General features: G+C 47.5%; 1 protein-coding gene across 1 annotated transcript in view; it reads left to right on the forward strand.

The window, feature by feature from the left end:
• LOC141252692 (multidrug and toxin extrusion protein 1-like) overlaps positions 1 to 26,654 on the forward strand; it is a 79,605-nt gene that overhangs the window by 17,215 nt on the left and 35,736 nt on the right. The window contains exons 3-5 of the mRNA XM_073670546.1: positions 23,236 to 23,304; positions 23,745 to 23,893; positions 25,242 to 25,284. Coding sequence (XP_073526647.1) covers positions 23,236 to 23,304; positions 23,745 to 23,893; positions 25,242 to 25,284 — 261 coding nt within the window. The remainder of the gene's footprint in view (positions 1 to 23,235; positions 23,305 to 23,744; positions 23,894 to 25,241; positions 25,285 to 26,654) is intronic.

Here is a 26,654-nt window from a genome sequence, read left to right on the forward strand (position 1 = left end):
GGGGGCCAAGAACGCTAGGGCATACCATGCTGTGAATCCCAGCCCCCAGCTGCCTTGTTTTATCTGGCTGGCGATCAACATATGGCGGGAGCTGGGCAATGGGCATGATTATCAAATAATATATACCTGACAGGAGCCCATGCATTCGGCTGCCTCCAATAATATATACATGACAGGAGCCCATAGATTCTCCTGCCTCCAATAATATATACCTGTCAGGAGCCCATAGATTCTCCTGCCTCCAATAATATATACCTGACTGGAGCCCATACATTCTGCTGCCTCCAATAATATATACCTGACAGGAGCCCATACATTATGCTGCCTCCAATAATAAATACCTGACAGGAGCCCATACATTCTGCTGCCTCCAATAATATATACCTGACAGGAGCCCATAGATTCTGCTGCCTCCAATAATATATACCTGACAGGAGCCCATACACTCTGCTGCCTCCAATAATATATACCTGACAGGAGCCCATACATTATGCTGCCTCCAATAATAAATACCTGACAGGAGCCCATACATTCTGCTGCCTCCAATAATATATACCTGACAGGAGCCCATAGATTCTGCTGCCTCCAATAATATATACCTGACAGGAGCCCATACATTCTGCTGCCCCCAATAATATATACCTGACAGGAGCCCATACATTCTGCTGGCTCCAATAATATATACCTGACAGGAGCTCATACATTCTGCTGCCTCCAATAATATATACCTGGTAGGGGCCCAGAGATTCTGCTGCCTCCAATAATATATACCTGACAGGAGCCCATACATTCTGCTGGCTCCAATAATATATACCTGACAGGAGCTCATACATTCTGCTGCCTCCAATAATATATACCTGACAGGAGCCCATAGATTCTCCTACCTCCAATAATATATGCCTGACAGTAGCCCATACATTCTGCTGCCTCCAATAATATATACCTGACTGGAGCCAATACATTCTACTGCCTCCAATAACATATACCTGACAGGAGCCCATACATTCTGCTTCCTCCAATAATATATATCTGACAGGAGCCCATGCATTCTGCCGCCCCCAATAATATATACCTGACAGGAGCCCATACATTCTCCTGCCTCCAATAATATATACCTGACAGAGGCCCATAGATTCTGTTGCCTCCGACAATATATACCTGACAGGAGCCCATACATTCTGCTGCCTCCAATAATATATACCTGACAGGAGCCCATACATTCTGCTGCCCCCAATAATATATACCTGACAGGAGCCCATACACTCTGCTGGCTCCAATAATATATACCTGAGAGGAGCCCATACATTCTGCTGCCTCCAATAATATATTCCTTGTAGGAACCCATACATTCTGCTGCTTCCAATAATATAAACCTGACAGGAATCCATAGATTCTGCTGGCTCCAATAATATATACCTGACAGGAGCCCATACATTCTCCTGCCTTCAATAATATATACCTGACAATAGCCCATACATTCTGCTGCCCATACATTCTGCTGCCTCCAATAATATATACCTGACAGGAGCCCATAGATTCTGCTGCCTCCAATATTATATACCAGAGAGGAGCCCATACATTCTCCTGCCTCCATTAATATATACCTGACAGGAGACCATACATTCTCCTGCCTCCAATAATATATACCTCACAGGAGCCCATACATTCTCCTGCTTCCAATAATATATACCTGACAGGAGCCCATACATTCTCCTGCCTCCAATAATATATACCTGACAGGAGCCCATACATTCTGCTGCCCCCAATAATATATACCTGATAGGAGCCCATACATTCTGCTGCCTCCAATAATATATACCTGACAGGAGCCCATACACTCTGCTGGCTCCAATAATATATACCTGACAGGAGCCCATACATTCTGCTGCCTCCAATAATATATACCTGACAGGAGCCCATACACTCTGCTGGCTCCAATAATATATACCTGACAGGAGCCCATACATTCTCCTGCCTCCAATAATATATACCTGACAGGAGCCCATACATTCTGCTGCCCCCAATAATATATACCTGACAGGAGCCCATACACTCTGCTGGCTCCAATAATATATACCTGACAGGAGCCCATACATTCTGCTGCCTCCAATAATATATTCCTGGTAGGTGCCCATACATTCTGCTGCTTCCAATAATATATACCTGACAGGAGCCCATAGATTCTGCTGCCTCCAATAATATATACCTGACAGGAGCCCAAAGATTCTGCTGGCCCCAATAATATATACCTGATAGGAGCCCATAGATTCTGCTGCCTCCAATAATATATACCTGACAGTAGCCCATAGATTCTGCTGGCTCCAATAATATATACCTGACAGAAGCCCATACATTCTCCTGCCTCCAATAATATATACCTGACAGGAGCCCATACATTCTCCTGCCTCCAATAATATATACCTGGTAGGAGCCCATACATTCTTCTGGCTCCAATAATAAATACCTGACAGGAGCCCATACATTCTGCTGCCTCCAATAATATATACCTGACAGGAGCCCATACATTCTGCTGCCTCCAATAATATATACCTGGTAGGAGCCCATACATTCTGCTGCCCCCAATAATATATACCTGACAGGAGCCCATACATTCTGCTGGCTCCAATAATATATACCTGACAGGAGCCCATACATTCTGCTGCCTCCAATAATATATACCTGACAGGAGCCCATACACTCTGCTGGCTCCAATAATATATACCTGACAGGAGCTCATACATTCTGCTGTCTCCAATAATATATACCTGGTAGGAGCCCATAGATTCTGCTGCCTCCAACAATATATACCTGACAGGAGCCCATACATTCTGCTGGCTCCAATAATATATACCTGACAGGAGCCCATACATTCTGCTGGCTCCAATAATATATACCTGACAGGAGCTCATACATTCTGCTGCCTCCAATAATATATACCTGACAGGAGCCCATACATTCTGCTGGCTCCAATAATATATACCTGACAGGAGCCCATACATTCTGCTGGCTCCAATAATATATACCTGACAGGAGCCCATACATTCTCCTGCCTCCAATAATATATACCTGACAGGAGCCCATAGATTCTCCTACCTCCAATAATATATGCCTGACAGGAGCCCATACATTCTCCTGCCTCCAATAATATATACCTGACAGGAGCCCATACATTCTCCTGCCTCCAATAATATATACCTGACAGAAGCCCATACATTCTCCTGCCTCCAATAATATATACCTGGTAGGAGCCCATACATTCTTCTGGCTCCAATAATAAATACCTGACAGGAGCCCATACATTCTGCTGCCTCCAATAATATATACCTGACAGGAGCCCATACATTCTGCTGCCTCCAATAATATATACCTGGTAGGAGCCCATACATTCTGCTGCCCCCAATAATATATACCTGACAGGAGCCCATACATTCTGCTGGCTCCAATAATATATACCTGACAGGAGCCCATACATTCTGCTGCCTCCAATAATATATACCTGACAGGAGCACATACACTCTGCTGGCTCCAATAATATATACCTGACAGGAGCCCATACATTCTGCTGCCTCAAATAATATATACCTGACAGGAGCCCATACACTCTGCTGGCTCCAATAATATATACCTGACAGGAGCTCATACATTCTGCTGCCTCCAATAATATATACCTGGTAGGAGCCCATAGATTCTGCTGCCTCCAACAATATATACCTGACAGGAGCCCATACATTCTGCTGGCTCCAATAATATATACCTGACAGGAGCCCATACATTCTGCTGGCTCCAATAATATATACCTGACAGGAGCTCATACATTCTGCTGCCTCCAATAATATATAACTGACAGGAGCCCATACATTCTGCTGGCTCCAATAATATATACCTGACAGGAGCTCATACATTCTGCTGCCTCCAATAATATATACCTGACAGGAGCCCATAGATTCTCCTACCTCCAATAATATATACCTGACAGGAGCCCATACATTCTCCTGCCTCCAATAATATATACCTGACAGGAGCCCATACATTCTCCTGCCTCCAATAATATATACCTGACAGGAGCCCATAGATTCTGCTGGCTCCTATAATATATACCTGACAGGAGCCCATACATTCTGCTGCCTCCAATAATATATACCTGTTAGGAGCCCATAGATTCTGCTGCCTCCAATAATATATACCTGACAGGAGCCCATACATTCTGGTGGCTCCAATAATATATACCTGACAGGAGCTCATACATTCTGCTGCCTCCAATAATATATACCTGACAGGAGCCCATAGATTCTCCTACCTCCAATAATATATACCTGACAGGAGCCCATACATTCTGCTGCCCCCAATAATATATACCTGACAGGAGCCCATACATTCTGCTGCCTCCAATAATATATACCTGACAGGAGTCCATACATTCTCCTACCTCCAATAATATATACCTGACAGGAGCCCATAGATTCTGCTGCCTCCAATAATATATACCTGACAGGAGTCCATACATTCTCCTACCTCCAATAATATATACCTGACAGGAGCCCATACATTCTGCTGCCTCCAATAATATATACCTGACAGGAGTCCATACATTCTCCTACCTCCAATAATATATACCTGACAGGAGCCCATAGATTCTGCTGCCTCCAATAATATATACCTGACAGGAGTCCATACATTCTGCTGCCTCCAATAATATATACCTGACAGGAGCCCATAGATTCTGCTGCCTCCAATAATATATACCTGACAGGAGCCCATACATTCTGCTGCCTCCAATAATATATACCTGACAGGAGCCCATAGATTCTGCTGGCTCCAATAACATATACCTGACAGGAGCCCATACATTCTGCTGCCTCCAATAATATATGCCTGACAGGAACCCATATATTCTGCTGCCTCCAATAATATATACCTGACAGGAGCCCATACATTCTACTGCCTCCAATAACATATACCGGACAGGAGCCCATACATTCTGCTTCCTCCAACAATATATACCTGACAGGAGCCCATATATTCTCCTGCCTCCAATAATATATACCTGACAGGAGCCCATACATTCTGCTTCCTCCAATAATATATATCTGACAGGAGCCCATACATTCTGCCGCCTCCAATAATATATACCTGACAGGAGCCCATACATTCTCCTGCCTCCAATAATATATACCTGACAGGAGCCCATAGATTCTGCTGCCTCCAATAATATATACCTGACAGGAGCCCATACATTCTGCTGCCTCCAATAATATATACCTGACAGGAGCCCATACATTCTGCTACCCCAATAATATATACCTGACAGGAGCCCATACATTCTGCAGCCTCCAATAATATATACCTGACAGGAGCCCACACACTCTGCTGGCTCCAATAATATATACCTGACAGGAGCCCATACATTCTGCTGCATCCAATAATATATACCTGACAGGAGCCCATACATTCTCCTGCCTCCATTAATATATACCTGACAGGAGCCCATACATTCTGCTGCCTCCAATAATATATACCTGACAGGAGCCCATACACTCTGCTGGCTCCAATAATATATACCTGACAGGAGCCCATACATTCTGCTGCCTCCAATAATATATTCCTGGTAGGTGCCCATACATTCTGCTGCTTCCAATAATATAAACCTGACAGGAGCCCATAGATTCTGCTGCCTCCAATAATATATACCTGACAGGAGCCCAAAGATTCTGCTGGCCCCAATAATATATACCTGATAGGAGCCCATAGATTCTGCTGCCTCCAATAATATATACCTGGTAGGAGCCCATAGATTCTGCTGCCTCCAATAATATATACCTGACAGGAGCCCATAGATTCTGCTGGCTCCAATAATATATACCTGACAGAAGCCCATACATTCTCCTGCCTCCACTAATATATACCTGACAGGAGCCCATAGATTCTCCTGCCTCCAATAATATATACCTGACAGGAGCCCATACATTCTGCTGGTTCCAATAATATATACCTGACAGGAGCCCATACATTCTTCTGGCTCCTATAATATATACCTGATAGGAGCCCATAGATTCTGCTGCCTCCAATAATATATACCTGACAGGAGCCCATAGATTCTCCTGCCTCCAATAATATATACCTGACAGGAGCCCATAGATTCTCCTGCCTCCAATAATATATACCTGACAGGAGCTCATAGATTCTGCTGCCTCCAATAATATATACCTGACAGGAACCCATAGATTCTGCTGCCTCCAATAATATATACCTGACAGGAGCCCATAGATTCTGCTGCCTCCAATAATATATACCTGACAGGAGCCCATACATTCTGCTGCCTCCAATAATATATACCTGACAGGAGCCCATACATTCTGCTGGCTCCAATAATATATACCTGACAGGAGCCCATAGATTCTGCTGGCTCCAATAATATATACCTGACAGGAGCTCATACATTCTGCTGCCTCCAATAATATATACCTGACAGGAGCCCATACATTCTGCTGCCTCCAATAATATATACCTGACAGGAGCCCATACATTCTCCTGCCTCCAATAATATATACCTGACAGGAACCCATACATTCTCCTGCCTCCAATAATATATACCTGACAGGAGCCCATAGATTCTCCTACCTCCAATAATATATGCCTGACAGGAGCCCATACATTCTCCTGCCTCCAATAATATATACCTGACAGGAGCCCATACATTCTCCTGCCTCCAATAATATATACCTGACAGAAGCCCATACATTCTCCTGCCTCCAATAATATATACCTGGTAGGAGCCCATACATTCTTCTGGCTCCAATAATAAATACCTGACAGGAGCCCATACATTCTGCTGCCTCCAATAATATATACCTGACAGGAGCCCATACATTCTGCTGCCTCCAATAATATATACCTGGTAGGAGCCCATACATTCTGCTGCCCCCAATAATATATACCTGACAGGAGCCCATACATTCTGCTGGCTCCAATAATATATACCTGACAGGAGCCCATACATTCTGCTGCCTCCAATAATATATACCTGACAGGAGCACATACACTCTGCTGCCTCCAATAATATATACCTGACAGGAGCCCATACATTCTGCTGCCTCAAATAATATATACCTGACAGGAGCCCATACACTCTGCTGGCTCCAATAATATATACCTGACAGGAGCTCATACATTCTGCTGCCTCCAATAATATATACCTGGTAGGAGCCCATAGATTCTGCTGCCTCCAACAATATATACCTGACAGGAGCCCATACATTCTGCTGGCTCCAATAATATATACCTGACAGGAGCCCATACATTCTGCTGGCTCCAATAATATATACCTGACAGGAGCTCATACATTCTGCTGCCTCCAATAATGTATAACTGACAGGAGCCCATACATTCTGCTGGCTCCAATAATATATACGTGACAGGAGCTCATACATTCTGCTGCCTCCAATAATATATACCTGACAGGAGCCCATAGATTCTCCTACCTCCAATAATATATACCTGACAGGAGCCCATACATTCTCCTGCCTCCAATAATATATACCTGACAGGAGCCCATACATTCTCCTGCCTCCAATAATATATACCTGACAGGAGCCCATAGATTCTGCTGGCTCCTATAATATATACCTGACAGGAGCCCATACATTCTGCTGCCTCCAATAACATATACCTGTTAGGAGCCCATAGATTCTGCTGCCTCAAATAATATATACCTGACAGGAGCCCATACATTCTGGTGGCTCCAATAATATATACCTGACAGGAGCTCATACATTCTGCTGCCTCCAATAATATATACCTGACAGGAGCCCATAGATTCTCCTACCTCCAATAATATATACCTGACAGGAGCCCATACATTCTGCTGCCCCCAATAATATATACCTGACAGGAGCCCATACATTCTGCTGCCTCCAATAATATATACCTGACAGGAGTCCATACATTCTCCTACCTCCAATAATATATACCTGACAGGAGCCCATAGATTCTGCTGCCTCCAATAATATATACCTGACAGGAGTCCATACATTCTCCTACCTCCAATAATATATACCTGACAGGAGCCCATACATTCTGCTGCCTCCAATAATATATACCTGACAGGAGTCCATACATTCTCCTACCTCCAATAATATATACCTGACAGGAGCCCATAGATTCTGCTGCCTCCAATAATATATACCTGACAGGAGTCCATACATTCTGCTGCCTCCAATAATATATACCTGACAGGAGCCCATAGATTCTGCTGCCTCCAATAATATATACCTGACAGGAGCCCATACATTCTGCTGCCTCCAATAATATATACCTGACAGGAGCCCATAGATTCTGCTGGCTCCAATAACATATACCTGACAGGAGCCCATACATTCTGCTGCCTCCAATAATATATGCCTGACAGGAACCCATATATTCTGCTGCCTCCAATAATATATACCTGACAGGAGCCCATACATTCTACTGCCTCCAATAACATATACCGGACAGGAGCCCATACATTCTGCTTCCTCCAACAATATATACCTGACAGGAGCCCATATATTCTCCTGCCTCCAATAATATATACCTGACAGGAGCCCATACATTCTGCTTCCTCCAATAATATATATCTGACAGGAGCCCATACATTCTGCCGCCTCCAATAATATATACCTGACAGGAGCCCATACATTCTCCTGCCTCCAATAATATATACCTGACAGGAGCCCATAGATTCTGCTGCCTCCAATAATATATACCTGACAGGAGCCCATACATTCTGCTGCCTCCAATAATATATACCTGACAGGAGCCCATACATTCTGCTACCCCAATAATATATACCTGACAGGAGCCCATACATTCTGCAGCCTCCAATAATATATACCTGACAGGAGCCCACACACTCTGCTGGCTCCAATAATATATACCTGACAGGAGCCCATACATTCTGCTGCATCCAATAATATATACCTGACAGGAGCCCATACATTCTCCTGCCTCCATTAATATATACCTGACAGGAGCCCATACATTCTGCTGCCTCCAATAATATATACCTGACAGGAGCCCATACACTCTGCTGGCTCCAATAATATATACCTGACAGGAGCCCATACATTCTGCTGCCTCCAATAATATATTCCTGGTAGGTGCCCATACATTCTGCTGCTTCCAATAATATAAACCTGACAGGAGCCCATAGATTCTGCTGCCTCCAATAATATATACCTGACAGGAGCCCAAAGATTCTGCTGGCCCCAATAATATATACCTGATAGGAGCCCATAGATTCTGCTGCCTCCAATAATATATACCTGGTAGGAGCCCATAGATTCTGCTGCCTCCAATAATATATACCTGACAGGAGCCCATAGATTCTGCTGGCTCCAATAATATATACCTGACAGAAGCCCATACATTCTCCTGCCTCCACTAATATATACCTGACAGGAGCCCATAGATTCTCCTGCCTCCAATAATATATACCTGACAGGAGCCCATACATTCTGCTGGTTCCAATAATATATACCTGACAGGAGCCCATACATTCTTCTGGCTCCTGTAATATATACCTGATAGGAGCCCATAGATTCTGCTGCCTCCAATAATATATACCTGACAGGAGCCCATAGATTCTCCTGCCTCCAATAATATATACCTGACAGGAGCCCATAGATTCTCCTGCCTCCAATAATATATACCTGACAGGAGCTCATAGATTCTGCTGCCTCCAATAATATATACCTGACAGGAACCCATAGATTCTGCTGCCTCCAATAATATATACCTGACAGGAGCCCATAGATTCTGCTGCCTCCAATAATATATACCTGACAGGAGCCCATACATTCTGCTGCCTCCAATAATATATACCTGACAGGAGCCCATACATTCTGCTGGCTCCAATAATATATACCTGACAGGAGCCCATAGATTCTGCTGGCTCCAATAATATATACCTGACAGGAGCTCATACATTCTGCTGCCTCCAATAATATATACCTGACAGGAGCCCATACATTCTGCTGCCTCCAATAATATATACCTGACAGGAGCCCATACATTCTCCTGCCTCCAATAATATATACCTGACAGGAGCCCATACATTCTCCTGCCTCCAATAATATATACCTGACAGGAACCCATACATTCTCCTGCCTCCAATAATACATACCTGACAGGATCCCATACATTCTGCTGCCTCCAATAATATATACCTGACAGGAGCCCATACATTCTGCTGCCTCCAATAATATATACCTGACAGGAGCCCATACATTCTGCTGCCTCCAATAACATATACCTGACAGGAGCCCATACATTCTGCTGGTTCCAATAATATATACCTGACAGGAGCCCATACATTCTTCTGGCTCCTATAATATATACCTGACAGGAGCCCATAGATTCTGCTGCCTCCAATAATATATACCTGACAGGAGCCCATACATTCTGCTGGTTCCAATAATATATACCTGACAGGAGCCCATAGATTCTCCTGCCTCCAATAATATATACCGGACAGGAGCTCATAGATTCTGCTGCCTCCAATAATATATACCTGACAGGAGCCCATAGATTCTGCGGACTCCAATAATATATACCTGATAGGAACCCATACATTCTCCTGCCTACAATAATATATACCTGACAGGAGCCCATACATTCTGCTGCCCATACATTCTGCTGCCTCCAATAATATATACCTGACAGGAGCCCATAGATTCTGCTGCCTCCAATAATATATACCTGACAGGAGCCCATACATTCTCCTGCCTCCTTTAATATATACCTGACAGGAGCCCATACATTCTCCTGCCTCCAATAATATATACCTGACAGGAGCCCATACATTCTGCTGCCTCCAATAATATATACCTGACAGGAGCCCATACATTCTGTTGCCTCCAATAATATATACCTGACAGGAGCCCATACATTCTGCTGCCTCCAATAATATATACCTGACAGGAACTCATACATTCTCCTGCCTCCAATAATATATACCTGACAGGAGCTCATAGATTCTACTGCCTCCAATAATATATACCTGGTAGGAGCCCATAGATTCTGCTGCCTCCAATAATATATACCTGACAGGAGCCCATAGATTCTGCTGCCTCCAATAATATATACCTGACAGGAGCCCATACATTCCGCTGCCTCCAATAATATATACCTGACAGGAGCCCATACATTCTCCTGCCTCCAATAATATATACCTGACAGAAGCCCATACATTCTGCTGCCTCCAATAATATATACCTCACAGGAGCCCATAGATTCTGCTGCCTCCAATAATATATACCTGACAGGAGCCCATAGATTCTGCTGCCTCCAATAATATATACCTGACAGAAGCCCATACATTCTCCTGCCTCCAATAATATATACCTGACAGGAGCCCATACATTCTGCTGCCTCCAATAATATATACCTGGTAGGAGCCCATAGATTCTGCTGCCTCCAATAATATATACCTGACAGGAGCCCATACATTCTCCTTCCTCCAATAATATATACCTGACAGGAGCCCATACATTCTGCTGCCTCCAATAATATATACCTGGTAGGAGCCCATAGATTCTGCTGCCTCCAATAATATATACCTGACAGGAGCCCATACATTCTGCTGCCTCCAATAATATATACCTGGTAGGAGCCCATAGATTCTGCTGCCTCCAATAATATATACCTGACAGGAGCCCATAGATTCTGCTGCCTCCAATAATATATACCTGGTAGGAGCCCATAGATTCTGCTGCCTCCAATAATATATACCTGACAGGAGTCCATACATTCTCCTACCTCCAATAATATATACCTGACAGAAGCCCATACATTCTCCTGCCTCCAATAATATATACCTGACAGGAGCCCATACATTCTGCTGCCTCCAATAATATATACCTGGTAGGAGCCCATAGATTCTGCTGCCTCCAATAATATATACCTGACAGGAGCCCATACATTCTGCTGCCTCCAATAATATATACCTGGTAGGAGCCCATAGATTCTGCTGCCTCCAATAATATATACCTGACAGGAGCCCATACATTCTCCTACCTCCAATAATATATACCTGACAGAAGCCCATACATTCTCCTGCCTCCAATAATATATACCTGACAGGAGCCCATACATTCTGCTGCCTCCAATAATATATACCTGACAGGAGCCCATAGATTCTGCTGCCTCCAATAATATATACCTGACAGGAGCCCATAGATTCTGCTGCCTCCAATAATACATACCTGGTAGGAGCCCATAGATTCTGCTGCCTCCAATAATATATACCTGGTAGGAGCCCATAAATTTTGCTGCCGCTGCCTGTACTCCTCAATGCGCACAGGAACCAGTCCCAGGGCAATGACGTCATCGCCCTGAGACTGACCTCCTGCGCACGCGCCTGCAGTGTCGCGCTGCGCAGAGGAGGCAGAGGGGCACTGTGGCAGCAGGCAGATCGTTCTACCTGCTTTGCCGCTGCAGAGGGCCCATTACTAATCATATCAGCAGTGCTGCCGATATGATTAGCGAACCGTGGGGCCCTCTTTTCTCTGTTCAGGGCCCAGGGGAGGTAGGGGGCAGGGATTGGGGGCGTGGCCATCGGGAACCGGGACCCACTGGGGGTTTTCCTGATCCTACGGTAGGCCAGTCCGCCCCTGTCTCCCTACTCCTTAATCCGTTTGGACACACCCCTGTTTCTGAGCATAAGGCCCCGTCCCCACTATCAGTATTCGGTCAGTATTTTTTCTCAGGAGTGGGAGCCAAAACCAGGTGAAGAACAATCAAAGAAAAGGTGTAATAGAAACAAGTCACCAATTCTGCATTTATCACCCACTCCTGGTTTTGGCTCCCACTCCTGAGAAAAGATACTGACCAAATACTGATTGTGAATACTGATAATGGGGCCATGGCCTTAAATTAGAACTGTGCCCTACAGACGTGTATTTGAACTCTGACTTTATCCAAGTCCTCAGTCCCAGTTGTCTCCTCAGACTTCAGTGAACTTTCCATCACTCCAGCAGGTTAACTCATTCATTGCTGTAGGCTTCTTGAACTAGTCTGCCATACCTGTGTGGCACCCCAGGGGTCTGGTTTTCCACAGTAATGTAATGTTATGTCTGAGAGCAGGTGGGAGGTCCTTTGGTCAGGGATCCTGTGCATGCCACACCTCCTGCCCAGTCTTGGGAGGGGAAGAACTTCCCCTGTATAAACCCTGGGCTGAGGCAGGGTTAGTCAGTCAAGGAGAGTAGAGACAAGAAACAGTCACAGGAAGAAACAGCAGAAGCTCAGTGGGAGCAATACTACTACAAGTCAGGGGCTGGCAGCTGCAGAGCTCGCCCTGACTGAGAAGCTTTCTTACCGGACCCGGCGTCCGAGGCTGTGGGGACTAACTCTTACCCAGCAGCAGAAGCCGACCGGCAGGGGATTTCAGGTCCTCAGGCCCAGAAACCCGAAGGCACAGTCACACGCGTGGGACCAGCACCGCCATCGTGGAGCGGAAGCCATTAGAAGGCCCCGAGTCACCGGCCATACGGGTGAGCACCACACGGTACACTCAGGGACGTGGGCTACTTATATCCGCTTCTAGCAAGGTAGCCAGAAGAGTGCAGTCAGTTTGGGAGGCCTACAACTCCGCCTGGCCAGGGGAGATCCCATCTGCTCAAGGACTGACCAGGCCCCGTTCACTAGCAAGTACTCCGGGAGGGTCTATCGTTATTACCAGTAAAGACCCTGAATTACACCGCACCGTCTCTGAGTGGTTCCTGCTACCCCCATCATCCATCTGCTGCCCTGAGGCCATACCCCTCCCGTTGGGGGTTATACCATCTACGCTGCACCATCCATCCACCGGCCTCAGCGGACTGTCCTACAGCGGCAGCTCCATAGCTGCATTCAACGGGTGGCGTAGTCGTCCTACATCTACCGCTGTTACATCGCCGCTCAGTTTGACTCCCTGGGCACGGACCGGGTCACCGCCACGAGACTACAACCCTCAAGAGATCCGGCTCCGGGTAAGCTCCCGCGTGCGCAACGCAGCGCGACACAGGCCCAGGGGCGCGTCAACTTTGGCGTAGTCGGCAGGATTTCGTGCCCGCAACCACCGGGTACTGCGTGCCTGAAAAAGAGAATTTTCAAACTTACCTGTGGTGAAGATTCCCGCCATCCGGCGCCATCTTCAGCCTTCTTCCCGCCATCGGTGAAGTTTCCCGCCATCCGGCGCCATCTTCTGCCTTCTTCCCGCCATCCGTGGAGTTTTCCCGCCATTGGACGCCATCTTGAGGACGCCGCGCGGGAAGAAGAGGGGCGTGGACTCCGAAAGCGCGCGAGAACTGAAGCCCCGCCTCACGTCCGGACGTTGCGTAAGGTCCTGGAAGGAGCCCAGCAGACGCCGACGTCACAGGAGCGCGACGGAAGGTCCTCAACCCTGACGATCCACTGCGGAGCCGCGGCCTACGGAACAGGATCATCGCAAGGTAGGCCACGGTCCACTAGGGGGGAGGAAGATGTCGGATACGGAGGAGAGCTTCACTGCCTCAACCCCCGCCAGCGCTACCGCTGCTGCAGTTATGCCCTTCACCATGCCCTATATCCCGGGAGCAGCCTGGCTACCCCAGTACTCAGGGGAGTCACATACCCTGCATGACTTTAGAGAAAAGCTGGATAGCCTCTTCCAGGTGTACCCCCTCACAGAAGAGCAAAAAGTGAGCATCCTGGTGGCCCAACTAACCGGGGCAGCCAAAAGGGAAGTAAAATCCTGGCCACCTGGGAGGAAGACTGTCGCAGGGATACTAACCCGGCTGAAGGACACCTTTGATATCCGCACCTCAGCCGAGATTAAGCTTAGATTCTACGGGTGCAAGCAGCGAGCGCATGAGAGTATAAGGGACTATGCACTAAACCTACAAGAGGCCCTGAGGGCCATTAAGCAGACCGACCCTGATGGAGTGGGAAACGAGGACAGGCTGTTGACCGAACAGTTTATAGAGGGACTGTATTTTAATACCCACCGAACCCAGTTGCGGGCAATGGCCTTACAGGATCCCCATCTGGGCTTTGCACAGTTCAAGGACAGAGCCATCCGGGTGCTCCGAGAACCGGCACCGGGTGGCGTTGTGACCCACAAGCGCCCTGCTATCACTTACCACCAGGAGGCGGCGCCCTTGTCGGCAGGGCCTGTGGGAGCTGATGCGCAGGCTTTGGACAATGACCCGGCTCCAGACCTACACCATCAGGTCCAAGAGCTAGCTAAGAGCGTTGCTGCGCTAACCCGAACTGTGCAGTCTTTACAGGCTTCCACCCCAGGGAAGATCCAGCTGGCATCCGGACCGGAGGACATCCCGTGGCGTCGACCAAGGAGGACCCCACCGGCCAGAGGAAGACCCAGTGACCGATACAGCGAGGACGGACGACCCATCTGCCGCCGCTGCAATCAACCTGGACATATGGCAAGGTACTGTTCTTTAAACGGGCACAACCTGGGGTAGAGGGCCAACCCCCAGGAAAAAGATCACCAGGCCCATCGAACTGGCGCGACAGATATGTGGGAGGACGTCCAGTCTTGCCTGTGGTACTGGATGGCATTCCCATGAGTGCCCTACTGGACACCGGGTCACAGGTCACCACCATCCCGTACGTGCTCTTTAAGCAGTACTGGAATGACTCGGATATTACCCGCTACCCTGACGACGACTTGAGTATCATCGCCAGCAATGGCCAGCCCGTGCCACAGATCGGATTTAAAGAGGTGACCATCAAAATCGGTAGAGTCGAACTGGCAGCACAGGGACTGATCATTGTAGATATTGACAAACATGAGAGTCACCCAAAAATAACTCTAGGAACTAATGTAATTGAAAATTGTCTTGCAGAGGTGATTTTCCTTTTACAGCAGGTTGCCAAGAACGCCAGCTCCGGCGAGCAGCGGGTGCTCCAGAAAGAGATCCGGGCACTGATGCGACGGCAACAGGTGGAACTCTCCGGCGGTGAGATTGGTAGCGTAAGAATGTGTGACCCTTTTCCTATTGCCATGCCCCCAAAAAGTGAAATGATGATTTGGTGCCGGGCAGCTATTGGTCTGAGAGGTAGAGATTACCAGGCAATGGTAGAACCAGTTTACTCAGACAGTAGGCCCACCATTTTGACAGCACGGGGGGTGGTCAATGTACGCCATGGGAGGGTGCCCGTTCGCATAATCAATATCGGGGAGAGGGAAGTGTACCTGCCCCGGTATGCCACGCTAGCCAAATTATATACCATTAACCAAAATGCTATACAATCTGTGGAACCCTTGCCTCCATCTCACCCGGAGGAAGGTAACGGCTCTAAGAAAACTAAGGAGGACTGGTGTCAGCAACTACATTTGGGCACTGACTCCACTCCCTCACATCAGAAACAGGGAGTCTATCGGGTGGTTCAAGAGTACGAGAGAGTGTTTAGTAAACACCCGTTAGACTTCGGGCGAGTCAAGGGGGTAGAACACCACATCCCCACGGGAGACCATCCTCCCATAAAAGAGAGGTATCGACCCGTACCCCCTGCACACTACCAACACGCCAAGGGGATGCTTAGAGACATGAAGGAGGCTGGGGTGATCAGGGATAGCTGTAGCCCCTGGGCAGCTCCACTAGTCTTAGTCCGAAAGAAAGACAACACCATGAGGATGTGTGTAGATTACCGGAAAATCAACCGTATCACACACAAGGATGCGTACCCCTTACCAAGGATAGAGGAGTCATTGGCTGCTTTAAGATCTGCTAACTTCTTCTCTACCTTGGATCTCACTAGCGGGTACTGGCAGGTTCCTGTAGCAGAGGCAGACCGGGAGAAGACCGCATTCACCACCCCGATGGGACTTAGCGAGTTCACCTGCATGCCGTTCGGACTCTGCAACGCACCAGGAACCTTCCAACGACTAATGGAGTGTTGTCTGGGCCACAGAAACTTCGAGACGGTCCTGTTGTACCTGGACGATGTCATCGTATATTCCAAGACGTATGAGGACCACCTGAAACACCTGGCGGAAGTGTTCGAAGCTCTGGCGAGTTACGGCCTAAAGGTGAAACCCTCCAAGTGTCACCTCCTGAAACCAAAGGTGCAGTACCTGGGACACGTGGTGAGCGCTGACGGAGTGGCTCCCGACCCTGATAAGATCACCGCAATTAAGGAATGGCCAAGCCCCTCCAGCGTAAAAGAAGTGCGGCAGTTCCTCGGGTTGGTAGGCTACTACCGAAGGTTTATTCCTGGTTTCACCAAGAAGGCAGCACCTATGCAGGACCTCCTGATAGGCCAGTCCCGGAAGGCCAAGAACCAGAAGCCGCCCTTCAAATGGGAGGAGCTGGAAGAAGAGTCCTTCCGCCAGCTGAAGATGGCCCTCACGGGGGACGAAATCCTGGCGTACCCGGATTATAGCCAGCCCTTTATCCTCTACACCGACGCCAGTAACATCGGGCTAGGAGCCGTACTGTCCCAGATCCAGCAGGGGAAGGAACGAGTAATCGCCTACGCCAGCCGAAAACTGCGACCCACCGAAAGGAACCCCGAGAATTACAGCTCATTTAAGCTGGAGTTCCTGGCCGTAGTATGGGCAGTCACCGAGCGCTTTAAGCATTACCTCGCTTCTTCCCGGTTCACCGTGTACACGGATAACAACCCGTTGACACACCTGGACACGGCAAGACTCGGTGCCCTGGAGCAGAGGTGGATGGCCCGTCTGTCCAACTACGAGTTCACAATCAAATACCGGGCAGGACGCTCCAATACCAACGCGGACGCCCTGTCCAGGATGCCCAACCTGCCAGACGGAGGAGAAGATCCGGAGGGACTGGAAGAAGTTGAACTCCCTGCGTTCCACCGTCATGGGACTATTCAGTATTCCCACCAGGTAAGGAGTAAGCAGACTGCTACGTTGAACCCCTTACCCCACTACAACTGGGCGGAAACGCAAGACAGCGACCCTGCCGTCCGACTGGTGAAGGAGATGCTGACTCGGCCGGAGGCTCGCCTTGAACCAGACGCTCCGGAGGAAGCCAAACAACTATGGGCAGAGAAGAGTCGACTGTTCCTTTACAAAGGGAAGTTGTGCCGCAGAATGGTTAACTCCCGGACGCATGAATTACTCTGGCAAGTAGTGGTGCCACGAAGGGACGCAGCCATGGTGATGGAGGCATACCACGACGGAGCTGGGCACTTCGGGTGGAAGAAGCTGGAGTTCCTGCTGCGCGAGCGGTTCCACTGGGTAGGCATGAGGGGAACCATTGAGAAGTGGTGCAGAGACTGTGGCCCGTGCAACCTGAGAAGGAAGGACCGTGCCAGCCAGAAGACTCTCCTGCAGTCCATCGTCACCCGGCAACCGTTGGAACTGGTAGCCTTGGATCATGTAAAACTGACCCCAAGCAGAAGTGGCTACGTCTACGCGTTAACCATCGTGGATCATTACTCCCGGTTTCTGGTTGTCGTCCCCGTCAAGGACTTAACGGCTCAAACAGCAGCTAGAGCCTTCCAGCAGCACTTTTGCCGTCCACACGGGTACCCGGACCAAGTGCTGACGGACCAGGGACCTGCCTTTGAAGCGGAGGTCTTCCAGGAATTCTGCAATCTATATGGCTGCCGGAAGATAAGGACGACACCCTTCCATCCGCGAACTAATGGACTTTGTGAGAAAATGAACCAGGTGGTAATGGATCTTCTAAAAACGTTGCCCCTGGAAGAACGCAGTCTGTGGCCTGAGAAGTTGCCCGATCTGGTGGACCTATACAACCACATCCCGGTAGGTTCCACCAACTGTACCCCGGCTTACCTAATGAGGGCAAGACCTGGTAAGTTACCTGTTGACCTGGAAATGGGAGTCCTGACACCCGAGGACACTTCACCAGAAACAGACTGGGACACAGAGAGGCAGCAGCAGTACCGGAGAGTACAGGAGAGCGTGGAGCGAAGTCTCTGTCAGGCTAGGGAAAGACAAGAGAAAACTTACAACCAGTATGCTCCCGCTGTTCCCCTGGTACCCGGAGAGCAGGTCTTGAAGAGGAAGAGACGGCTCCACAAGTTGGATGACCAGTGGGAGAAGGACCCGTACACCGTACTGCCCTCAAGCCACGAGAACCCGAAGGTTTGTACCATCAGTAAAGACGGAGGGGAAACCACAGCCATTGTATCCCGGGACCACCTGAAGAAGTGTCCCGAACAACTGAGGAACCCTGAAGAGGAACAAGAAGACCATCGACCCGTAGAGGAAAGGGAAGATATGGTTAGTACTGTGCTCGGGGACTTCCCTCGGTCTTGGACTCAAGTCAATGGTGCAGTTGTGGTACCCGTACTCACCTTCCTCCAACCAGCATCCCAAGCACCTACGGAGCAACAGGTAGAGCTGGAAGAACAGCCGGTCCAGGAGGCAGAAGACTCCACACAAGCAGAACAGGAGGATCAACCCTCTGCTTATAGTGAGCCTGCCGTACCCCTAGTGAGACAAAGAGCCGGTAGACAGCTGCCCAGTTTACCCTTGACAGCTCCTACACCCTGTAGTTCAGGGCCAGACAGTCAGCTCCGTAGGTCCACTAGGGCCACTAGAGGCCAGTTACCCGCACGCTGGAGGATTTGAAGTGTATAAATTGTTTTATTTATGTTTATCTGTGTATTGTTGCTTGTGTATAATTTTGTGTTTCCAGTTATTTTTAGGAATCCTTGGTGCATTTACCGGGAATCCTTGTACATAGTTGGAGCGTAACCCAGGATGGACTAGAGACTGTTAAGGACTCGGGGTAGGACAGACCCCTACCTGGTTACGTCTCCCTGTTTTGGTGAAATGGACACCTTGCTTTCTTCAAAGACTACACCCGGTTACGGACATGCCGTGACCACCTTTATGTGTTTCTTCTTATTGTACTATTATTGTTGTTATATCTTGTTATGTTTTTTCTAAAATATGTTGAGTTCCGGAGTACTAAATTTCACTAGGGGGGAATGTGGCACCCCAGGGGTCTGGTTTTCCACAGTAATGTAATGTTATGTCTGAGAGCAGGTGGGAGGTCCTTTGGTCAGGGATCCTGTGCATGCCACACCTCCTGCCCAGTCTTGGGAGGGGAAGAACTTCCCCTGTATAAACCCTGGGCTGAGGCAGGGTTAGTCAGTCAAGGAGAGTAGAGACAAGAAACAGTCACAGGAAGAAACAGCAGAAGCTCAGTGGGAGCAATACTACTACAAGTCAGGGGCTGGCAGCTGCAGAGCTCGCCCTGACTGAGAAGCTTTCTTACCGGACCCGGCGTCCGAGGCTGTGGGGACTAACTCTTACCCAGCAGCAGAAGCCGACCGGCAGGGGATTTCAGGTCCTCAGGCCCAGAAACCCGAAGGCACGGTCACACGCGTGGGACCAGCACCGCCATCGTGGAGCGGAAGCCATTAGAAGGCCCCGAGTCACCGGCCATACGGGTGAGCACCACACGGTACACTCAGGGACGTGGGCTACTTATATCCGCTTCTAGCAAGGTAGCCAGAAGAGTGCAGTCAGTTTGGGAGGCCTACAACTCCGCCTGGCCAGGGGAGATCCCATCTGCTCAAGGACTGACCAGGCCCCGTTCACTAGCAAGTACTCCGGGAGGGTCTATCGTTATTACCAGTAAAGACCCTGAATTACACCGCACCGTCTCTGAGTGGTTCCTGCTACCCCCATCATCCATCTGCTGCCCTGAGGCCATACCCCTCCCGTTGGGGGTTATACCATCTACGCTGCACCATCCATCCACCGGCCTCAGCGGACTGTCCTACAGCGGCAGCTCCATAGCTGCATTCAACGGGTGGCGTAGTCGTCCTACATCTACCGCTGTTACATCGCCGCTCAGTTTGACTCCCTGGGCACGGACCGGGTCACCGCCACGAGACTACAACCCTCAAGAGATCCGGCTCCGGGTAAGCTCCCGCGTGCGCAACGCAGCGCGACACAGGCCCAGGGGCGCGTCACCTGCACCTGCTGCTATTTAACCCACTACCTGCTGTGAATATCCTGAACTGTTCTTGGAGACTGTTCACATTACATACACCTGTGTGCATGCTTCAGACCTGCTGTCTCCCTGCTTCTGTCCTTCTGCATCTGTGGCTTCTAGCATGTCCTGCATTGCCAGTTTGTCTGCTGTTTGCATTTCCAATTTTCTGAGTCCTCATCCTACCATGTGCCTGACAGCCTGCTGTGCCAAAGCCCAGGGTCCATGTGTCTGCTCTGACCTGCTGCTTCCTAGATCTACCTCACCAGGTGAGCCTTACACCAGGTGGCTCTCACTTGGGTGTGTGGCACCCTGCTACCCACAGGTACCACATGACCCAAAAGGGTGCATGGACGGACTTCTCCACAAGAGGCCCTCACTACATAACAGACACCTCCACCCTTCCACCTCACACCACCAGAGGGAGCCTGTTAGGGATATATATACTGGAGGTGTAGTTAGGTAGTCGGAGTGTGCTGACACTTTAGATCAGTGAAGGAGCAGCACATCTGCTGCTGTGTTGAGGGCCCCGAGTGTGGCTGAGGCAAGGAGAGAGGAGTTAAGGGGGAAGAGGAGCATCTAAAGCTCACCCCAGGACACAAGCCGGACACCGAGTCCGCGCCTACAGGATCCTCTACACCCAGTAGGGACAACCTGCATACCAGGAGGATTCCAGATCCCTGGTCAACCTGAAGCTACCATCATTTTACAGAACTAGGAACCACAAAGGCCCCAGGGTCCAGGGATAGTGGTAGCCAAAGAAAAGTTCTACTACAAGCAGACAGGTGAGAGAGTGAAACTGCATAAAAGCTAGGCCTAGTTCCAGGCTGGCCAGAAGCTTTAGAGAAAGGAAGAAACGGACCAGGAGGCCTACTATCCACTCACTGGGGAGAGTCCAGAAGTGCACCCTCCTAATATGTACCCTGGACCATACCTGCCGTTACACCAGTAAAGGTATTGAAGCGAATCCCCTGTGTGCGTGTCCGTCATTCCCCTGACCCGACCGGGCCACCTCTCACCTGCATCCCTTCCATCAACTCTGCCCCGGGGGCCCGCTCCGCCTGTGGGGAGCAGAAACATCCCAGGTGCCATCCCATCACCCCCGGAGGTCTGCAGCAGCGCCGGTACTCATTACCGGGAACCACAGGTGGCGTCACGAGACAAAAACTGTTAACAAACCCCCTTTTAAAGAGTGACCCCAGGGTACGGGCCCGGGAGCCGACTGCCGTGACATCCCACAGAAGGTCAAGGCCCGGGTACCGAGTCTCCCCCCCATATCCCCCTGGGCGCGTCAGGTGCAGGCTCTCATAGTATGCATAAAGGAAGTGGCCCATTGTGAATTGTCATTGATGAATCCTCTGTTGTCAGCTCTGTATAGAGGTGTTACCTGTCACTGTAATCCTGCCTCTGCTGATAAGGAGACTGCTGTTAATTCTTCCTCAAAAGATATACAGGATTAAAAAAAAAGCCTCAGAGGCCAGCATGAAAATTGCAAGATTACTAATTTGTTTTTTAATAAATAATAATAATCTTTTTATTTAAATAGCGCCGACATATTCCGCAGCGCTTTACAATTCAGCCAATTTACAGACATTATCGGCACTGTCTGTCCCCATTGGGGCTCACAATCTACATCCCCTATCAGTATGTCTTTGCAATGTGGAAGGAAACCAGAGAACCTGGAGGAAAACCACACAAACATGTATAAATAAAGAATATGATATGAAACAAAAAAACCTTTGCCAACATTTTTTTTAAATCCAGGTCACACAAAAACCTAATTAGATCATTTTCTGAAGACCCTTTAACTCCCTCTCCCACCTCTGTTGCACTAACAATCATGCTGCTGCAAGAAATTGCAAACAGTGAAATGCCATCAATATACCCTGCAAATAATAAACTGTACATTACCTACTGTAAATAGCAATACTGCATAATTCCAAGTAATTACGACTATCCAGCGCCCAATGCTTTATGCTACAAAAAAAATGTAATAGTGCTATGAGATGTCAATATTACGGTATTAATAGTATTAAGATGTGCTATCATCACACAAGTCTCTGGCACCAGGTGATGTGAGGAGTCACCATCAGCAGAAGCATCGGATGCACTGTCAGATGAAGCGATTTCATTATTAATATAAATTATTATATAGTATAGCTAGTCTATGATTCATCCAAGTCGTTACAGTGTTTGTAAATGACTTACCGTAGCATAGACCTTTCACTGGTCATTCCATACAAATATAATTGCCTCTGTTCTTTGATTTTAGGTTATTTCAGTCACTGGCCTTTCAGTAGGACTTGGCTTATCTTCAGCATGTGATACACTCATATCACAGGTATGTTGTTCAAAGGCTACTTCAGTGTGCTACAGACATGATGGATATTGAATTTCTGTGGTATTTCATCAAGGTCTACATAATACGCACAACATGTTTCTTAAGATGTTTTGAGGCGTGATGGGTCGCCGTGGAGGCTGGCAGTGAAACAAGGGTTCCTAAGTGTGCCATGGATATATATGCCAATATAGGACTTAAGAATAAAGTGTAATTAAAGGAGTTGTCACCTTTCAGAAAATCTTGGTCCCTGTGAGTAGTTTATTTAAAAAACAAACAAACTGTGCTTTACTCACCATCCCTGGGTCCACTGCTGAGTTTCCGCTGCTGCTCCTAGTGTCTGGTTTTAGCTGTGTTGCTAATCTCATGTCAATAGCATTTTGATATATAATAAAAATGTGTAGATTGTACGTTTTTTATGACCACTTTTATATTTTCTTTAGATATTTGGAGGTACAAATCTAAAATTAATTGGCATTGTACTGCAACGTGGGATCCTCATACTACTACTGGCCTGCTTTCCTTGTTGGGCACTTTTTATAAATACTGAAAATATTCTATTGCTCTTCAGACAAGACCCGAAGGTGGCCCGGTATACTATCAAATTGTGATTTACATTTGTATTTGTAAAAGCTATCCTTAAAGGGAACCTGTCACTTGATTCATGCTGCCCAAACCATGGGTAGCATGAATCAAAAGCAGGGTAAACGATTGCAGCCAGGTAGATTTCTCGCTGACATGCTACAGCATTTCAGAAAAAATACAGTTAGAAAATCCAACCGGAGGCGGTACCAGGCGAGTCTCATCTCGCTTTTACCCTCAGCGCTCCAAGTGATTGACAGGTCTCTCCATGTGTAAACGAAATCATGCAGCTAGGCCCTGACTGATGCTGCCAGTGGTTTGGGCAGCATGAATCATCTGACAGGTTCCCTTTAAATACATCAGCAGCTATATGCATATTCCATGCACAAAATTGTGACCAAGACTTGTGTCTCTTAATGATACATTTTGAGCATATCTGTATCTGCATCCAGAGCAATCTTTGAAGAATATGGAAAACATAAATGTCACATGACTGCTATGTGACCACCAGCGTCAGGGGGCTGACAATGAACTGCTTCTATTGCTTAGATAAACTCTGCCATAAAGCTGCCACTAGACACAATCATTATATGCAACTTTATACAGCAGGTTTTTGCTATTTAATCTGAGAGTACCATAACATAGAGCAAGAGAGCCTGATTCCAGAAATGTGTCACTTATTGGACTGTGTGCTATAGTTTTAATACAATCAGTGTTTTTTCAGCAGGAGATTATCACTAGAAGACTAGATCTCACATGCAGGCAAGTCAAGCTTATCTGTGTAACCCCACCCCCAACACTCATTGGCAGGAAGCTGCCAATCAAGGGTGTGGGTGGGGTTCTACAGAGCTCAGCATTCTGAACACTGCTACATCTAAAACAGGGGAAACAGGGGTTGCATGAAACTGCGTCAAGCAATCCAGTAAGTGACACATCACTGTAATCAGGCTCTCTCCCCTACATCATGCCACTGTCAGAGTCCATAGCAAAAATCTGCTGACAGATCACCTTTAAGTTTAAAGCTAGCTGTCTAGACCAAAATGCAGGTAGTTGCCCCTAGTCGCATCTACAAGTTGCAAAAAAAACTGAGCTCCCATGTACCGATAGGTTACAAAATAAAAAAAGCATTGGGAGTATTGCTCTGGGTCCCTGTAATTTCTGTGTACACCCCTATTTATAAGAGAACAGATTCATAGATATGTAGAAAAGGGCTCTAAGTAAATGATAAAGCCCACACACCGATGTAGTGATAGAGGCTATATATCACATTGTAGGAATTAATGGGAATTTTACAAAGTAATATTTTTCTGAGATTATTAATAGATTATTAATAGATTTCATGTTCATTTCTATTACAGTCTGGCAGAGGAATATGTTCTGGTTTTTATTCCTGCTCTTCCAGTAAGTGTTTTTCTATTTGTCCATAAAAAGTAATATCTAAGGGTAGGTGTCACTTTTTCCAGGAAAAATCACATTACCCTGCGCTATTTTTCCTGGTAAAATGAAGGCCGCCTGAATGAAAACCGTACGAGCCCCATTACTGATAATGAGGTACGCCTGCCGCTGATCGCGTCTCTCAGAGAATGGAGCTGTTTCTTGCAGGAGTTCTGCTGTCTGTGCCTATAACAGAAATCCTAGTCTTAGGTCACAGCCCCACTATCAGTATTTGGTCAGTATCCGGTCAGTATTTTTTCTCAGGAGTGGGAGCCAAAACCAGGTGAGGAACAATCAGAGAAAAGGTGTAATAGAAACAAGTCATCAATTCTGCATTTATCACCCACTCCTGAGAAAAAATACTGACCAAATACTGATCAAATACTGATAGTGTGGCAGTGACCTTTATGTGTATTTCTCTGCTATGAAATCGCTATGTTTGACTTATTAACATAAATAACAGAAGTTAATGAAGCTTAGCATTTCATTGTAGCATGTGAACATTGTAGCAAATATGTCTGTAGCAACATGAACGTTGTAGCATATTCATTGTAGCATATGACAATGCAGTAATGTGATTCATGTCCTGCTTACCGCACGTTCTCAGTTCAAGGCCCCTTTGCTGCCCATAGATAGAGAGTGGAGTGTGGAAAATCCTGCATAGCACTCGAGATGGCAGGCAGTGTCTGGATCCTCTTCTGCGCGTTCAGCTCATGCTCATATACAGGCAACAGATTCTCTTACATCTGCTCATCTGCTTTCCTAGTACTGTGCCCCAGCCAGGGATGTAAGTAGGTGGGGGGTGCTGATATCCTACACGGAGATCAAATCTGAATAACCCGTGTTATATTTTCAATATTAGGAGATCCTTTAAAGTGGTTCCCCAGTGAAGATAAGTTTTTATCTATCAGATGGATAGGTGATAACTTATAGATCGGTGGGGGTCTGACAGCTAGGACCCACACCGTTTAGCAGAATGGTGATTTTTTTCCTCTCATTACAATGCAGCTGCAGTGAACATGCTCGACTGCAGCCTCATTCATTCTCTATGGGGCTGCTGGAAAACACCGAACGCAGCACTTGGCAGACCCATAAAAGTGCTTTGTCAGGGGAAAAAAGTGCTTTGTCAGGGGAAAAAAGTGCATTGTTCTGCTAATTGGTGTGGGTACCATTTTTTGGACCCCCACCAGCATACAAGTTATCACCTATCTAGTGGACAACCTCCTTCAGGTATTATTAACAACTTATCACCTAGTCACAGGATAAGTGATAACTTACTGATCACTGGGGTCCAACCACTGGGTCCTCCACCCATGCTGAAAAAAGATTGCTACTGA

Source organism: Phyllobates terribilis, unplaced genomic scaffold (genome assembly GCF_046119375.1).
Source record: "Phyllobates terribilis strain yellow unplaced genomic scaffold, ASM4611937v1 Scaffold_2__4_contigs__length_985480577, whole genome shotgun sequence".
NCBI classification, from domain to species: domain Eukaryota; kingdom Metazoa; phylum Chordata; class Amphibia; order Anura; family Dendrobatidae; genus Phyllobates; species Phyllobates terribilis.